Source organism: Xenopus tropicalis, chromosome 3 (genome assembly GCF_000004195.4).
Source record: "Xenopus tropicalis strain Nigerian chromosome 3, UCB_Xtro_10.0, whole genome shotgun sequence".
Taxonomy (NCBI): Eukaryota; Metazoa; Chordata; class Amphibia; order Anura; family Pipidae; genus Xenopus; species Xenopus tropicalis.
Window position 1 is genome coordinate 71,786,432 of NC_030679.2, and position 14,645 is coordinate 71,801,076.

Here is a 14,645-nt window from a genome sequence, read left to right on the forward strand (position 1 = left end):
TACACAAAAACATTACTTGAGTTGGTAGATTGGGGCAGATGGTTTTTAGTTAAAAGCACAAAATAGAAATGGTTGTCATTGAAAGTGATATTTAATGATTATCTACTTTGTGTGCTTTCACCTGGGCTGGCTCCAAAGAAGCCTTAAAGCTAATGCCAGACAAGGCGTAGGGTGGATATTTTCTACAAGCGGAAAACGCTTGCTGAAAATACCGCCCTACGCCTCCTACATGTGCCTGAACCCGAATGAATGGAATACGCTCGGGGGCAGGCACATGTAGCCGAAATAAGCATAAAAACGCAAGACTTTCAAACACTCGCATTTTTATGCATATTTCCGCTACATGTGCCTGCCCCCGAGCTTATCTCATTCATTCGGGTGCAGGCACAAGTAGGAGACGTAGGGCGGAATTTTTTGCAAGCGTTTTTCCGCTTGGCGAAAATATTCGCCCTACGCCTCGTCTGGCATTAGCCTAAGGAGTGCAGGGGTGGAAGTAGACTTAGGACATTGTTTGCAAAATGTTTAAGTAGTTTCTGCATTAAGGGCCTTTTATCAGCTGTTATTACACATTATATATAATTTTTTTTTTTTTAATTTTTTATGTTAGGACTTACAAACAGAAATTGCAAAGCAAGAGTTAATTATTCAGGCACGCGAAACAGCAGAAAAAGTTTTTGAAACCTTCAAGGGTAGGTATTCTATTTATTACCTTTTGAGTGAATTGCTTCTCTGATTTGCTGTTTATAATTATTTTTTTATAATATATTACAGATCACAAACTGGCTGAGAAAATGTCTTCGGATACAAAAAAGCGAGAGCTTTTTCAGAAGCTGAAAGAACAATATGAAAAAGACCAAGAGGTAGTTTTGCTAAGTTGAATGTTTTTCTTATAAAATGTTATCATTATTTAAAATGGGATCTTGAAAAAAAAAAAAAGGAAGGAGTCCACGCTAATTAAAACATAGGGTACATTCCAAAATTTGTCCCATTTATTTTGACATTAATTTGATTGTACAGAGGCGCCTTGCAGCAAAGCAAGAAGAAGCTGATGATGATTTTAGCTATGCCCGAGAGATACGTGATCGTGAGAAAAGACTAAAGGCATTAGAAGAAGAACTAGAGCTGAAAACAAGGTAAGATCCACTCAGTTAGTTGTCAGCTAGTAATACATAAGCAAGTTTACATATTTGTGTGTGACCTACAGTTTCTCTGAGTAGTGACCAGTTGAACAATGTGGGCACTTACAGTCTGAGATTGTGAGATTGAATTGTGAAGAATGCAGGGCCTTGTAGGTGTGAATAATGCAGGACCTTACATTTATGAACAACACAAGGCCTTACAGGTATGAACAGTGCAGAGGCTTGCAGCCCAAATCTGAGGTGTGAACAATGCAGGGGCCAGTTAATTTCAGTACTAATACCAATTAAAGCCTACACAAAGGTACATAGTCACAGCAGCCAGAAAGGTGGGGGCCACAAACGCCATTTGGACAGCATTGGCCTAAGGTATACAGATTTGTGTAGTGCAGTTAGGCAAATAGTATTCCAGCAACTAGGAGATTCTCCAAATTGTGAACCAAAGTGACTTAAAGAATTAGATCAAGGAGCTGCCAGTGTTAGAGTTACTGTAGTAGCCATGACCACTTCCAGTGTTGCATGTAAGCATAAAGCGTGTTCACTTGTGGCAATTAGGGTATGGTCAATGATTCCTCCAGTGCTTAAATCTACCATTTGCTCTAGCTCTGTACTTTGTGTACATTACCCTTCTCAATTGACAAGTTCAGGCCAAGTACAGTCAGGAACATAAGTATTTGAACACCCTGCATTTTTGCAAGTTCTCCCACTTAGAAATCATGGAGGGGTCTGAAATTCACATTGTAGGTGCATTCCCACTGTGAGAGACCGCATTTAAAAAAAAATCAGGAAATCACATTGTATGATTTTTAGAGAATATATTTGTATTGCACTGCTGCACATAAGTATTTGAACACCTGGCAATCAGCAAAAATTCTGACTCTCAAAGACCTGTTACTCTGCCTTTAAAAAGTCCACCTCTACTCCACTCATTAATCTAAATTAGTAGCACCTGTCTGAGCTCTTTAAATACACCTGTGATTTCTAAGTGGGAGAACTTGCCAAATCGCAGGGTGTTCAAATACTTATGTTCCTCACTGTATGTGTTATGTGGTTCTTTTTCAGGGGAATAGACCAACAGCAGGGGACTTTTCAGACACTTCTCTGCCAAGTAAAACCCTGTGTGCCATAATACTTTACACTCTTAGTGCCAGCAGAATTTAGAATTTCATTTGCATCTACTGCCAGATGATTTTTGGAGATTTGCTGGGTAGGACTTTGTTTACAGAGGAAAACTATATTTTGTTCACATTTTATGAACAGGGAGGTCCAGAATAATATTAAATTGTGTTTTTACACAAAATTTCACAATTAGTTGTTTGTGTCCAGCATAAATACTTTAGTAAAGTTGACAACAAAAACAATTATTCAAAAGTTACAGAATGCAACAAAGTTCAACAACAACTATATAAGCAATACAAAAACACCAACAGTTTCATTAGCTTTGCTGTACAGTGAACAGTTTAAATGCGCAAACAGGAATGGAAAATGGAATAATTAAAATTACACCTTAACAAAAAATACTTTTCTAATATGTCTTAGTATGAATTAGAAAATACTGCACATTGCATAGTTAATATGGGTTAAAACAAAAATATATATACATATAGGCAAAAATGCCTAAATTTGTTTGTGCATTGTTGAGATTTTCCCTAATTATAATTATGGGATACACAAATGCATTGTTTTCAGGTTTGGCCAAACCCTGAATCCTTTATTAAAGATTCGGCCAAATGCCAAACCAAATCCAAATTTGCACGTAAATTAGGCCAAGGAAAGGTTATATAGAAGGGTGCGCAAAGCACTTCTTTTTTCATGTAACCAAAAGCCACGTGATTTTAAGGATCCTGTACTGAATCCTGGATTCAGTGCATCCCTAATTATAATAATAATTCATACTTTTTAGCACCATAATAATGTTTGCTTTTATAGACAAGAACTTATTGAGCATTACAGCAAATTGTCTGAGGAGGCAACTCGAAAAGAGCAGAGGGCTCTTTGGAAAATTCAGCGTCATAAACTTGAGACTGCTCGACTGAAATTTTTCTTGGAGGAGGAAAAACAGATGCAGGTATGTAGTTTAGCTTTGACTGAAAACAAGCATTATTATACATTACCTGCTATATGTAATAATTATTTACTAAAGAATGTGATATTCATATAATGGCGCAGACCTTCATAAAGTACCCAGATACATAGGGGCTCATTTACAACCCCTTGCATTTGCAGTAATGCTAAAATGGTCGTAGTCATTGCATTTCTATAAACATTTTTTATTAAATTGATGTTTCAATCATCATTTGGAACTGCTTTGAGAGAGATCCCTGTGACAAAGTTCCTCTGCAGTGCTCCATCGTTCTATACTTACAGTATATTATATAAGGATACATCTTTATATGTATATTTGTGTGTATATGCAACAGAGGGCAAATCGATGTCATGGTGGGAGTGTATTATTATGTGTATGTTTTGTTTACATTTGGTTACTGTGCCAAGTATTTTAATTTAGCCCCTGTTTTTTAGGAGGGTTGTAAAGGCTAATGTCGACACTGTTTTCTTGACTCTGAAGAAGGTCACATAAGTTGACCAATACATTGGACTCATAAATTGCACTGACAGTAAATATTTTTATGTGCCTTTAAATAGATGGTGATATAATGCTGGTAAAAAATATACTGTATAATGGATAAGAACTACCTGATGCATAGTGTGTCCTGTTGAATGAAATGTAAGACAAAATGAGGTGGAATAAAATGGAATAGGAATAAATGACTTCTACAACAATGCATAAATACTTCTTTATGAAGAAGCAGTTATTTTTTCAAAAGATTGAATTCAGTATAAGTAAAGGGTCTGCAACATGCGAGAGCAGAGATTATGAAGATAGTGTTGGGAAAGAATAAGAGACAAGGACTGTAGTGTAACCAATGAAGTGAAGAGGCTAGAAAAACAAACAAAATAATTTAAATAGTATGGATGCAGATGCCAAGCAAGGTGCAAGAGATCAAGCAGTTTTTAAGAATATTTGGCTGGAAGAAGTTTACATATTTTTGCTATATTACAGAAGAGGATAATTGAAGTGGTTGTAGCTTGTATTGTTTTGTATAGAGGCTTATTAAATATTGCAGTAAAATAGATGTAGAGAATATGATTTATGGTTTTTATATTTTTTAAACCTGGGCAAGATGCTTAGCGATGAGTATATTTGGCTGTTTGGTTTTTAACTTGCTTAATTGTTTATTTTACAGTGTTATAGTACAATTGTAGTTCCAAATGTATAAGCAATCATTTTACTCCTTAGGACTTGGTTGCAAATTTCCCAGCGGATATAGCTGAAGAAAATCTGGGTGTTTTACCACATGGTGCAATATTACATCACACAGACCATACTAATATTGGAGATGTGGCGGATATAGGAATTGAGGTTAGTTTTTTTTTTTTTTTCTGGCCATTCCAGTAAATGTCAAAGCACACAGGCTTTGGATAGAATATATATTAATATATATATATATATATATATATATATATAATATATATATATATATATATATATATATATATATATATATATATATATATATATATATATATATATATTATATATAATATATATATAATATATATAATATATAATATATATATAATATATAATTAGGAATTGCCACATTGTATCCCTTTATGGAAGTAATAAACCATCACATTTAATTTAATTTAGCAACTTCTCCATTATTTCAAGCCATTATGAAAAACAGTGGAAAAGGACTTTAGTTAATCAAGTAGTAACAGCATTAACACTGGGACTTTCTTTTATTTCACTGACCAAGTCAATCTTACATAACTTACATTGTGTTTAAAATTCATGGTCTGTAAAATGCCCCTGGGGAAGATACAGGATCCATCCAAGTGAATACAGGTATGGGACCTGTTATCCAGAATGCTTGGGACCTGGGTTTTTTCAGATAATGAAAATTCGGATTTCCATTTTGTTTTCCATATCTTAAGTTTAATAAAAATAATTTTAAACATTAAACTCAATAGGATTGTTTTGCCTCCAATAAGGATTAATTGTATGTTAGTTGGGATTAAGTACAAAGTACAAGGTAATCATTTTAAAAATGAGAATTATTTGATTAAACTGGAGTCTATGGGAGATGAGCTTTCTGTAATTCGGAGCTTTCTGGATAATGGGTTTCCGCATAACAGATCACATACCTGTACCATGAAATATGACTTTAAGTTTATCATACATTCAAAAATACTTTTTGAAGTTGATGTAATCTGCAAAGAAAACAATTTAAACAGCATTTTTCCCTGCCATGTAGGTTTTGTATTTTATGATTCTAGTAGAGTGGATTTTTTTAAGTCCTATTTCCACATTAAACTGTAAACACATGTTGAGATTACTGGTTGATAATTTTTTTAAAAACAAGTTTAAAAATATTTATTCTGCAGAAAGCAGTTCCAGAACAACATACCTTTCACAGTAACGATGATCAAAGCAGATTTTTAAAGAGTGAAACATTGAGCCCGGATGTTACATTACCAACAGAAAACATACATTTGCAAACCAATAATGCTTCAGTTATAAGTGTAACGTCTTTCGAATCCAATCTGTGTACACTTGATGTGGATATTACCGATTTCTTACCAACATTAACCTCTGAGAATCATGAGGTTGAATTAAATGTAGCTCACTCTTTGGTAGATGATGCTTTAATAGACATTGGTTCCGATCTAAATAAAAATACAGAGAACAAGGAAAATCTGTGTGCTTTAAAAAGTAATTCACAGGAAAGTAGAACTGGAAATGAGTATGATTTTAAAACCATTCTGAAGCCAATAGCATTTACCGAAGTTTCACAAGGACACATACAAATTGGAGAATATTATTCTAATGTACAACCTGCGCAGCCTCGTTGGAGTTCTCATGGACATTCGTCAGATTCAAGTATTAAAATTGGAAATTATGTTCCAGACATCAGAGTTCCCCAGCCAAAGCATAGCCAGCATGGTCATTCCTCAGATTCTAATATAAACATTAGTGATCATATGTCTGATGTGGAACCTCGACTTCCTCGATTGAACTTGCATGGACATGTCTCCACAGGACATATAAAAGTAGGTGAATATGCTTCTGATGTGGAACCTTCGAAGCCCAGGCAGAGTCTTCATGGGCATGCATCCCAGGCAAACATTAAGGTCGGTGAGAATGTATCAGATGTGAAACCATCAAGGCCACGATGGAATGTTCATGGACATGTGTCTGATGCAAACATAAAAATTGGTGAGAATACTACCGAGATAACATCTTCACGACCTCGGTGGAACATTCATGGACATGCTTCACAGTCTCATATTAAAATTGGAGAACTGGTTTCTGATATAGAACCATCAAAACCCAGAAGGAACCCTTTTGGCCATGCTTCACAATCAAGCATACCAATCGGAGACCAGACTGTGGAAAACTATACATTAGAAGTCAGAAATAAAACTCAGAAGTCAGAATCTAGCCATTCATCATACTCTACAGTTCAATGCTATGGCAAGATATCTGACACTAACAAGGACAGTACGTGTAGACGTTCAGAGCTAGACACGGTTAAACAGTCAGCTCCAGAAATCATGGATTCTCCTATTGTCTTGTCATCTGTAGTCCTTATAGAAGAAAACAACAAGGAAAGCTTTACAGGAGGTACAGTTTTAAAAATAAATATATACAGTAAAACTAGCCCGTTGCTGCTTAGTTTGAAGTTTATTTACTGTATATACTCGAGTATAAGCCTAGTTTTTCAGCACCCAAAATGTCCTGAAAAACTCACCCTCGGCTTATACTAGAGTTGGGTGCCATGGGTCCCTCAAGACTAGCACCCTCTGTCTTTTGTGTGCTAATTAGGCCACCCGCAACCAGACCCTCCAGTGCCCTGGCCCGCTCCCAAATTCATCTTCATCTACTGTTCTCACCTGTCCCATTCTGCACTAGACATTGCACTTTATATTCTATATAATCTATATATAGTTTTGAATGATTTTAACTCTGTGTTTTAGCTTGGTTGCTGATTGAGCTAAAGGGGTAGTACTCTTAAGGTATCATTGTTGATACCATATGGTTTTTGTTGACACTCTTCTCCACTTACAGAGCTAATTTGCTGTTTTTCTTTGAAATAAATATTTAAAAACATATACCCCATTGATGCCTCATTTAATGTAATTGTATTGGTATTTATTTTGATTATTGAAACTTAGCAGTAGCCACTGCATTTCCCACCCTATAGGCTTATACTCGAGTCAATACGGTTTTCCAGTTTTCTTAGGTAAAATTAGGTACCTTGGCTTATATTCTGATCGGCTTATACTCGAGTATATACGGTATAAGCAAATAATATACATGGAGTCAACATTACTAAGGGCAATATTATTCCAAATACATTCAAAATATCTTGATTTGTGCTGTTCAGTTGCTCAACTACTATTGACGGCATATCCTTTCAGCAACACCTAACCTAAAGTTTTTATCAAGGGAGCCTCAAGTCAAGAGGTTTTGTAAATATGAAGTGTGAAATGTTGAACTGTTTGGTAGATATCACACCCTTTCACTCCTTATCAGTAACAATGATTTCATCTTACTCGATGCTGCCGTGGCTACATCCATGATTTTGTTAGTAGAATGCATTTTCTGTGGCTGTAGGTGGTTTTCTATGGTTGCTCTGCCTACTGTACCATTCTGTCTAAATTCCATTGGCTTGGTTAGGTTAGCGACAGGTCTACAAAATGCTAGTGATGAAAGTTAGAACCCTGGAAACCTGCTATAAAAAGATTGAGCTATGGGTTTCAGGCCAGCCCTCGCACCCCAAGCGCCCTACAGAGAGAAACATTTCCAGTGATTTCCAAAATGTTTGTAGTTTTTCATAATGTAATTGAAAAATTGTTAACAATTTAGAATGGGCCACATTTTAAAACAGTACAAATAATTCTTAATTTGCTTTTCTTATGTTTTGAGACTAATATTTTATATTACCCACCAGAAGGAATGTTGTTACCAGATAATCCAGTCACACTTTCAGCTCAAGTCAACTCAGATAATGACACGGAGAAAAGTTCTACACTACTACAGCATAAAGTGCAGGTAAAGTTTGTCAGTTCTCAAAGACTTTATTTATTGGGGATTTTATGATGAGATTGGAACATGGTCCTAATGTAGAATGTTGTCTCTAAATGAACCTTTTTCAGGCTACATTAGAATGTAATGAATAGAAGTTAATGGAAAAGATTTACATAGTTAGTTGAAGATGAAAAAGACACATGATTGACAAGTTTTTCAAAACAATTTGTATTTCAACCCCTATTCCTGTGGATCCATTTAGAAATTATATTGAAACAGTACAAACTATTTCAAACTATTGAACAGCTTGGGGAAAAGATTCAGATTGCTAAAGAAAATAACTGGAGCCAAATATGAGACACTAGAGCACATTGCTCCATCTACATTTCTGAATTAGAATCTGCATACAAATCTATATCTCAACACTGGTACTTCATCTATGAACAGGGTATGCCATTTAATAGAATCTGTTACTTGTATTAATCTGCAAAAAAATCCAGCAGATGCATGGTTGATAAGAAAATGATGTTACTTATGCTATTTTGTTTTTTTGAAACCTTAAGAAAAACATTAGAAAAAAGTAGTGGAAAAACTAGACAAAACTTACTATAACCCCACTGTCCAATTCCCTGCTAATGTATAAAAAGCATTTCATTTGCTTCTAATGAATCCTTCAACAAGATAAATGCTAATATTGGCATTCTCCAGAGTATAATATTTAATGTGATCTCTTACTAAAAATTCAAATAACTTCACCACTATAGATAATATCAACTCCCTATTACATTTCTTGGACATTAGCTCAACACAGAAAGGAGATCTCTTATGTTAGTTAAAAAATGGTGTCTTTGATTATACCTATAAAGTTCTTTTCCCTAGGTGGGTTATTTAGGTAATTTGTTTTCTTAGTACGCAAATGGCCAATGTCATCTTTCTAGGAAACTGATTCGGCCTGTGATGGGGAAGCATCACTAAATGCTGCACAGAGTTTGCTATGCACACCTGATACCCTGGATCTTGGAACTAAAGGAGAAAGAAATGTTGGGGATGATGATGATCATACATGGGAGAAGCAACAGGAGTATCTAAAAGCCCTGGCAGAGAAATATTGCCTTGAAAAATATCAAGACAGTTATGAACTGATGTGTGAGTCTCTTGCTTAGTACACACACGTACACGTACACACATATATAACTTATTTTTGTGAATTAAAGAAGCAGATATACATGATAGATTATATTTTACTTAGCTTAAATTGAAGGTCATGTGTGTTTTCCCAAACAGGCCTGGACTCCTAGAAGTAGATCTACATTCACTGTCTGAATGCTTTTCATTTGTTTCCTTTATACAGCACATCCGCCAGTTCTTCATCTTTTTAGCAATGTGATGCCCAGGCAGTTTTCTTTCCCTACTGACCCTAACACTCAGCCAGCAACAGATGAAACCACAGTTCAGCTTATTGAGCTTCTGTCTTTGCCAGTGTTGATGAAATATTCTGTTACTGCTCCTATGGTCTCACAGTGAGTATGAGCATTTATTTAGCTGGCCATTCACTGTCGCAGATTAGTTGCAAGCTCAGTAGCATGGCCTCTATGTGAGGGCCAAACAACAACCTCCTTAATCTATACCCAAAGATATTGATTGGATTGCTGGAAAACAATGATTTTTTTTTTTACCATAAACATTTTTATGGTATACTTTTTATTTCTAAATTAAATTGTTTACATAGCAATTAATTCACTCTCTAATTTTATTCTTAAACCAACAAGAATAACCAGAATAGTTGTAATATTGGTGTGTTGGCGCCATCTCAGTGCAGTGCGCCCGAGTCTGAGCTTTCAGAAGGAGCCAGCGCTACACATTAGAACTGCTTTCAGATAATCTATTGTTTCTCCTACACCCATGTAACTGGAGGAGTCCCAAGCCAGACTTGGATTTCTTACTATTGAGTGCTATTCTGATACCTACTGAGAGCTGCTATCTTGCTGCCTTCCCATTGTTCTGCTAATCAGCTGCTGGGGGGGGTGATATCACTCCAACTTGCAGCTCAGCAGTAAAGTGTGACTGAAGTTTATCAGAGCACAGGTCACATGGATGTTGCACCCTGGGAAATGAAGAATATGGTTATCCCCATGTGAAATTTCAAAATTAAATATAAAAAAAATCTGTGTTTTTGAAAAACGGATCACAATGCAGGATTCTGCTGGAGAAGATTTAATAACTGATGCGTTTTGAAAAAATAAAAAAAATCCATGACAGTATTTCTTTAATAATTTGGCCCCTTTCCCCATACAGTTTATTCACCTTTATTTTGAATTTCTCAATTTAACATACTCAATACCCCTATCCTAAAATATTGTGAGACCTTACAGATTAAAACATTCTTCATTCTAAACAATTTTTTTCTTTATTTTATTCCAAGTGTTTCTCTTGTAAACAAAGCTATAGTGGATTATTATTTTGTGGAGCTAAACATGGAGAGACACTTTGAAGCTATCAGACATTTTCTGCTGATGGAAGATGGAGAGTTTGCTCAGTCACTTAGTGACATGCTGTTTGAAAAGGTAAACTACTTTAGTTAAATATGTTAGGATATTTTAATGGTTTGTAACTAAGAATGAAGCTTTGGTGTTTTAAAATGAGCATATATATTTTATTAGCTGTAACTATATCTAGGGATTAGTATGGTACATTGTACGTTAAGATGCTTTGGTAAAAGGAGAATTGGTCCTGTGAGTCTGCTGTAACTCCCTCATAGTGGCAGAACAATCCTACTGAGTTTATTTAATATTTAAATGTTTTAGCAGATTTAAGGTATGGCTATCGAAATTACAGAAAAACCCTTATCCAGAGTCCCAAGCATTCTGCATAATAGATGCCATACCTGCACCGCAATTACCTTGTAGATTTAAGTTTTTAAAATTTTTGTTTTTAACCTTCCTGAAAAATTTGGGGCAAATATTCGGTCCTCCAGTTGTAATATTTTGAAACCTTAACTTGCCTGTCATTGCTATTTTTTAGATATTCAAATTTTGAGCATGAAATTATGATAAATGATTTTTCTTTATAGCTCGGTTCAGGACATACACCAAGTCAACTGCTCAGTCCATTGGTTCTTAATTCTATACTGAATAAAGCTCTGCAGTACAGTTTGCATGGAGACTCTAATCTGGCCTCCAACCTAACCTTTGCACTGAAGTATCTTCCAGAAATGTTCACACCTACTGCCCCTGATGCTTTAAGCTGCTTGGAGTTGAAATACAAGGTATGAAAATGACTAAAATAGTATTACTAAAGTTTCAGCATATCAACATTGTCCTACCCTCTTAAATCATGGTGCTCTCATGTCAGTCTACCCTTCCTTCCTAGAGTCCAGGAACTTTTTTAAAAACAGCAAGAAAAATGTAGGTAGTTAGCACTAATAAAGTCTGTAGTCCTCTGAAGGAAGCAGAGGCCAAAGCACCCTTTGTGCAATTAGCCTCAAAGTGTACTTTTATTTACCCCCTCCTCAGCTCACCCAATCACTATATTTAACAGATTGGGGGACAAATACATTCTTTTTTTCTAGAAAGTTTTTCTTTATTGCATAGATTTTTTTTTTAATCTAGGGTTAAATTCTGGTTTATATACAGGTGGCTTGTTTGTTGCATATCTTGTATTCGAATCCTTAATAATATGCTTCCTACCTAAGGTGGATTGGCCGCTCAACATTGTCATTACGGATGCATGCATGAATAAGTATAGCAGAATATTTTCTTTTCTACTCCAATTGAAGCACATGGTATGGACATTGAGGGATGTTTGGTTTCACCTAAAAAGAACAGGTAAATTGCAAGAATAAAACATTCTGAAAAATTGCCATAAACCACTTTATATCATAAAAGCATTTATATTTTATTAAAAGAAACCTATCAGGAACTAATTAGTTTCTCCACAGCAGGAAACAACCTCATTAAGAAGAATTAATTTTCAGTTCATATGTATAGCAGGTTGCAGTTTTACTGTGCAAGATATCAACTGTGAGTTTGTTACTTTCCCACAGACAGCTCTGCTATATACACGTCGTAATTATAGTAGTTTATAGAGAGTTCTCTCACAACCCCCCTGCTATATAAATATTTTGTGTTTTAACTTAGGCAACACATCTTTCTGGGTAGCTCATCATGGCAGCTTTACAACTATAAGAATATTTGATCATTTAGTGCAATACGAGTGCCTGTTTATAGCGGAAAATTACAAAGGAACTTTCACATATAGCTGAACAATGCCCTGTACATATATGAACACACCGTTTATAGTGTAGTTGTTTTCTGCTTCAATGTAGCTTTAAAACTGTGCAGTAGTGGAAATTGGTACATATGTTTGACACATCACTGTTGCAATGTACATCATCTATGTAGTAAAGACAAAAACACAGTTTTCCTGATAATTATATTTGATTTCTTGTTCTAGCACTGGTGAATCAAGCTTCAAACTCTGTTCAGTATCGGCAGCTTCAACTTTATCGACATGAAATGCAGCACTTTGTTAAAGTAATTCAGGGTTACATTGCTAACCAGATTCTGCATGTAACCTGGTGTGAATTCAGGAACAAACTTTCTGCCGTAAGCAACCTGGAAGAGATTTACAGGACCCATGCAGACTATTTGAACAAAGCACTTTTTAGGTATATTGCCCTTAAATCTTAATCTAAGCATAGAATATTGAGAGGAAAGAAGCAGGCCAGTAGACTGATCAATGTAACCTTACAAAAAATATAATTTGTACCATAAATGATTAACTCCACAGCTGTATCTGTAAAGTTGGCCATATGTTTTGCTTTCTTTTAAATGACCAGTGGAATGGTTGGACATTGTGAGATATGGTCAGCCACATGGACCTAAATAGCATTGTTACATGACAAAGAGTGGAAGTGCAGGCTAATGAAGAATGGGTTACCTCTCATTTGTGCATCTGTCAGTGCTCTGTACACATGCTGAGAAGGGGTTTCAGTAGCTGAAATTTTCAGGTTCTGGTATGATCTTAACTGTACCTTTTGTGCCTGTCTTCCCCAAGTTATGGTCCTTTTGAGAGTGCGTCTGCCAACATGGGAGGTTGTTGTGATAGTGGGTGATGAGTGGTGGCAATGAATGAGTCCTGCCTTGGGTGAATTAAACCTTTGGCCACTACTGTCATTGACACTCAAAAGATGGCCTAAAAATCAGATGATGCAGAGCTCCTGTGGGCAACTTTGATAGCATGAATCAATATAGGTATATGGCTGCTGAACCTTAAGGATAGTATAGTGAGTTCAGTATATAAAAATGTAACCATCTTTATTTAACATTTGTCTTTGTTTTTTTACCCTAGGGGGCTACTGACAGAGAAAGCTGCCCCACTAATGAACATTATTCATAGCATTTTCAGCCTCATCCTGAAGTTTCGCTTACAGTTAATCTCTCAGTCATGGATATGTGACACAGGGAAACAAATGGCTGTTCATCCCAACTTTAATTTAATGCAACAGTCTTACAATACATTTAAGTATTATTCTGACTTTCTTTTTGAAGGTAAGGACACAATAAATTGTGATAAAGATATGATATTATTTACTACATATATTACTGTAGTAACAAATCAAAATAAAAAAGGCGTTTTCCTCTGTACTGTACATACACTGAAACTGCATACACACTGTATGTACATTCTTTTTCAACAGAGCCAAAAACCATTCAACTTGCAATTCAAAATACTCTGTCAGGGTTAAGCTATAGCTTTCTGTTAATTTTAATAGAAACTACCACCTAAGTACATTAACAAATAGCATAGATTTGTTTCTCCTCAATACAACCCTGAATATTGTACTTCCCTCCTGTTTACAACCAGAAAGTGCATGCATACTGGGATTCCACCTTCATCACACCCCAGAAAGCTCTGCAGATACACAGCTTTGATAGCTCAGACCCAGCACATCATAGTAACATGTATATGGTCCTTTACGGGGATGAAATGATACCTAAACTGCAAGAAGAATTTGCAAAGTAGCTGTTTTAGTACCAACCCTGTAATTATATTAACTGTGGTCTGATCTTAGTCTTAGAAACACTAGTGGTTGTTACTGTTTCAACCTAAACTTTTCCTAGCCAAACCCTACTGTTACTTACCTGTGCTGAATTGTGGCAGACCTTCTGGCTGCAACACCAAGCATGAAACCAGGCTATAGTGCAAATACCAGACAGCTTTAATAATTAGGGGGGAATTGACAAACCTGACAGTAAAGAAAAATGTCATCAAAATGTTGTATTTTTTCCAATCCACCCACAGACCAATGTTGTCATTTTTCCACCTCTACAACAATTAAAAAAAAAAAAAAAAAAAAAAAAAGTCATATGTATGACCCTTTTGTGTACAACCATTTTGATAATTAGTCATAA

General features: G+C 35.6%; 1 protein-coding gene across 2 annotated transcripts in view; it reads left to right on the forward strand.

Moving 5' to 3' along the window:
* tubgcp6 (tubulin gamma complex associated protein 6) overlaps window positions 1–14,645 on the forward strand; it is a 38,865-nt gene that overhangs the window by 22,988 nt on the left and 1,232 nt on the right. For both annotated transcript variants that reach the window (NM_001374765.1, XM_031897519.1), the window contains 14 exon segments: window positions 608–689; window positions 772–860; window positions 1,018–1,133; window positions 3,066–3,204; window positions 4,435–4,557; window positions 5,586–6,825; window positions 8,156–8,256; window positions 9,171–9,378; window positions 9,584–9,752; window positions 10,655–10,796; window positions 11,303–11,497; window positions 11,924–12,056; window positions 12,685–12,898; window positions 13,582–13,781. In NM_001374765.1, coding sequence (NP_001361694.1) covers window positions 608–689; window positions 772–860; window positions 1,018–1,133; window positions 3,066–3,204; window positions 4,435–4,557; window positions 5,586–6,825; window positions 8,156–8,256; window positions 9,171–9,378; window positions 9,584–9,752; window positions 10,655–10,796; window positions 11,303–11,497; window positions 11,924–12,056; window positions 12,685–12,898; window positions 13,582–13,781 — 3,151 coding nt within the window.